The sequence below is a fragment of the Orbicella faveolata genome, unplaced genomic scaffold (assembly GCF_042242905.1).
Source record: "Orbicella faveolata isolate gen_17 unplaced genomic scaffold, um_ofav_v1 contig_13, whole genome shotgun sequence".
NCBI lineage: Eukaryota > Metazoa > Cnidaria > Anthozoa > Scleractinia > Merulinidae > Orbicella > Orbicella faveolata.
In genome coordinates, this window is record NW_028301540.1 from 25,735,001 (window position 1) to 25,738,122 (window position 3,122).

General features: G+C 39.8%; 1 protein-coding gene across 1 annotated transcript in view; it reads right to left on the reverse strand.

Moving 5' to 3' along the window:
* Positions 1-2,891, reverse strand: part of LOC110058657 (uncharacterized) — a 31,147-nt gene extending 28,256 nt beyond the window's left edge. The window contains exons 1-3 of the mRNA XM_089285200.1: positions 2,561-2,891; positions 1,573-1,824; positions 124-462 (exon numbers count right to left, since the gene is read on the reverse strand). Of these exons, the coding sequence (XP_089141326.1) occupies positions 124-462; positions 1,573-1,824; positions 2,561-2,867 (898 nt within the window). The 5' untranslated portion in view covers positions 2,868-2,891. The remainder of the gene's footprint in view (positions 1-123; positions 463-1,572; positions 1,825-2,560) is intronic.
* Between the last annotated feature and the right edge of the window lie 231 nt (positions 2,892-3,122).

Genomic DNA, 3,122 nt, shown 5'->3' on the forward strand with positions numbered 1-3,122 from the left:
AGGCTGATGTGGCTTCCTTTCTAGATATCGTTAGCTATTTATTTTTATTTATTTATTTATTTTATGGCATTACTTTAAACAGGCCAAAATAGCACATTAAAACAGCCAAAAAAAAAAGCAAACCTGATTCCTGGTCTTCAGAGCTTTCATCATCTTCTATCAGCAGCTTGGAAATGTTATGATGCTCTTTTTTTATTTCATCTATCACATCCAGTCTCTGTACATCAGGATGCTTCAACCAGCCCAAGAGATCATCAACAGTCTTGTGTCTTTGTATCATCCTTTCAATAAGTCCTTTCATTTTCCCATTGTGTCGCGCATTCTCCAGTCGCCTTACTTCTTCAGTATTCAGGTCCATGACAGATGCCATTCCCCGCCAGTCACGATAATTTACATCTGGTGGATCTAACAGCATCTCAATCTTGTTGCGCAGACGGTAGGGGATGTCCCTGATAAGAGTGCCTGAATTGACAGTGAAAAGAAGCACAAAGTAAAATTATCATCTTAATCCTGTCTGACCCATAAAGGGTAATGAATCTTGTAATCTAATTAGTAGACACAAAAAAGACGAAAAGAGAAAGAGAAAGAGAAAAGAGTTTGGGGCAAAAATACAATTTTAATAAGGGAACCAAGGCAATGAATGGAAACTAGGGAGGGTGAAACTAGCGAGAATAGACCACCAATGATCTTTAAAATGATGCTAAACTTGATATGGCCGAGGAGAATCCTGATGTGAGTGTAAAGAGACAATGCCAGCAAGGGGGGTGTCCCTAATTAAGCATTTTGACAAGGCCAAAACAACCGGATTGGTTCTTAGTATGATCCAGATTTTCCTATCCATGTACACAGTCACAGTAATGTACATGTATTATATGTGGAAAAGATCAACATTACAAAAGTGATTTGAGAGAGAGAGGAAAAGAGAAATAAATTCTTTACTGCCTTAGGATTGGTCTTTATAATGAAAAGCTGTGACCTTGGACTTGCAAATGCTGCCAGGCTTTGGGTAGCACTTTCTAGACTTCCAGTCATAGTTTTACACTATACCAACAAGAAAAACTTATATATTATTTTATCTTAGTTTTGACTAACAATATTCAGGACAAAATCTGTTGAAACAAATGTAAATTCTCGCTAACTTTCATAATATAGGATAAATTACGTCCTGTCCCTCCTCCCCTTGCTTGTTGTTGTTGTTGTTGTTGTTGTTGTTGTAGTTGCCTTCTCTGGGCTAAAACATGATTTTACACAAACAACATTTTACAAACAACACTGATTACAGAAGGGAGGGAAGCTACATCTGTTTCATCATCACAGCCACTGTGAAATTAGTGTGTCTGTATAAACAGTATTGTTTTGTATTGTAACTCACTCATGCCTTCTAAAGCTCAGCAGTTAAGTGTCCAATGTATATCCGTTGGATCTTTTTCAGCAGCTGTCACTATATCGGTGAACCCTATTAAACTGGCCGCCAATACATAATTATTAACCACGACAAAATTATTAGCATAATAATTATTATAACAGTTTGGTTAATTCTCAATGGACTTGTAAGAATTAACTTTGCCTTACCCTCAGTGAGGAGCACCTCTCGATTATCTTGATTGCTCATTTGTGGAATGGAGGGCTGTTTAGAAATGTTCCTAGACCCTTGTCCATGACTGTAGTCAAATCCTTCATAGCCATTTCCTACATTGTAGCTTTGCACACCTGGTGCTGAATATGTAGAGGGTCGGGAACAGACTTCTACATCACCACATGGTTCCACAGGTTCAGCAGATGTTGGAAGACTTTGTGCCCTTCGCATTGGTGGCTCTACCAGAACTGAAAATGCGAAAACAATATATCATCCTTTTTACATTGTATTTGAATGTCTTATTATATTTCAAATTACTGTAGTTCTAATTAGCATATTTTTAGGTAATTCTTATAGTATATATAATTTCTGAATTTTCATTTTTAATATACTGTGTCCTCAGCTAGCTCCTTGTCACTTAGCAGCTAGATCCTCTACTGACACATAAATAAAGTATCTTCTTCTTCATCCAGTTTGGTACATCACAAGGTCTGCTTGGTAGAGACATGCATACTCTGTGGCCTCTGACCAACTTTGTAAGGCTGCGTGAGTGTCATAAGCAGAAAATTGGGGTTTTAAGACCCCCTTAGTATATTTTTAGCTCTGGATCAATTGTTCCAGGTTTGTATGTTTACAAAGGTCATACTGTGGCCATCTTTTGGTCACAGTGCCCTCCCCCCCCCCCCCCCCCCCCCCACCCTGGGAAATTTGATACAAACTGTGGGGAGGGTATATAAACCATAAATAATCGTATATCTATGGAAACCACCAGGGTTCACTAGTTACACTACTTTAGCACAATTGCTTTCATAACATTTAGGAAATTGTCTAAATATATTTTGGTTGGAATCACGTCATTTTTGTGGATAGGAGAAGTCTGCGAAATTGAAGGAAATCTTCTGCAGGCCCAACTAACAATTAAATATGGCGTGACTGTAATTTGCGATTTCGATCGCGTTCCAAGTGATTAGACAGAAGAAATACCTGTCTCCCCTCGCAGTTTACTCTCTTCGTCCTCTGGCTCATCTGCTAGATCGTCTAGACGAATGTCAGGACTTCGTAAAACCTCTACAAAAAGCCCGTAAGCTTTGGGTCCTCTCTTTTCCAGAATACTCAGCATAGTCTGTGTTCCATGAATGGCCCCCTTCTGAGCTTCTTTCGCTGCAATTTCTTCTACGTCCGAGGGACTAAATATCTCCCTAAGATATCCCGAAAAAAATTTCGGACTGGAAATTCTTCCCATGATTTTGAACGTCATCTTTCCTAACACTTCCCTGTGAATTTTATCCATTGTGATAAATTGTAGCGGAAAATGCTGACTTGAAACAACGCGATAACTGTTTTGTCCTTACTCCCACGAGCCAATCTCGTTCCCAGAGTCTTCGTTCCCCTTGACCAGCGGTCAGAAAACGAAGAGCTCTGCCTGGGTCTCTCCTGGTCTCTCCCTGACCAATGCGCGACGGTGGGCATAGGTGCAGACAGCGCAGTGAAACCGGATGGGCAGAATTCGGTTATTTCAAAATGGTTGCTCCCAGAGCTCTTCGTT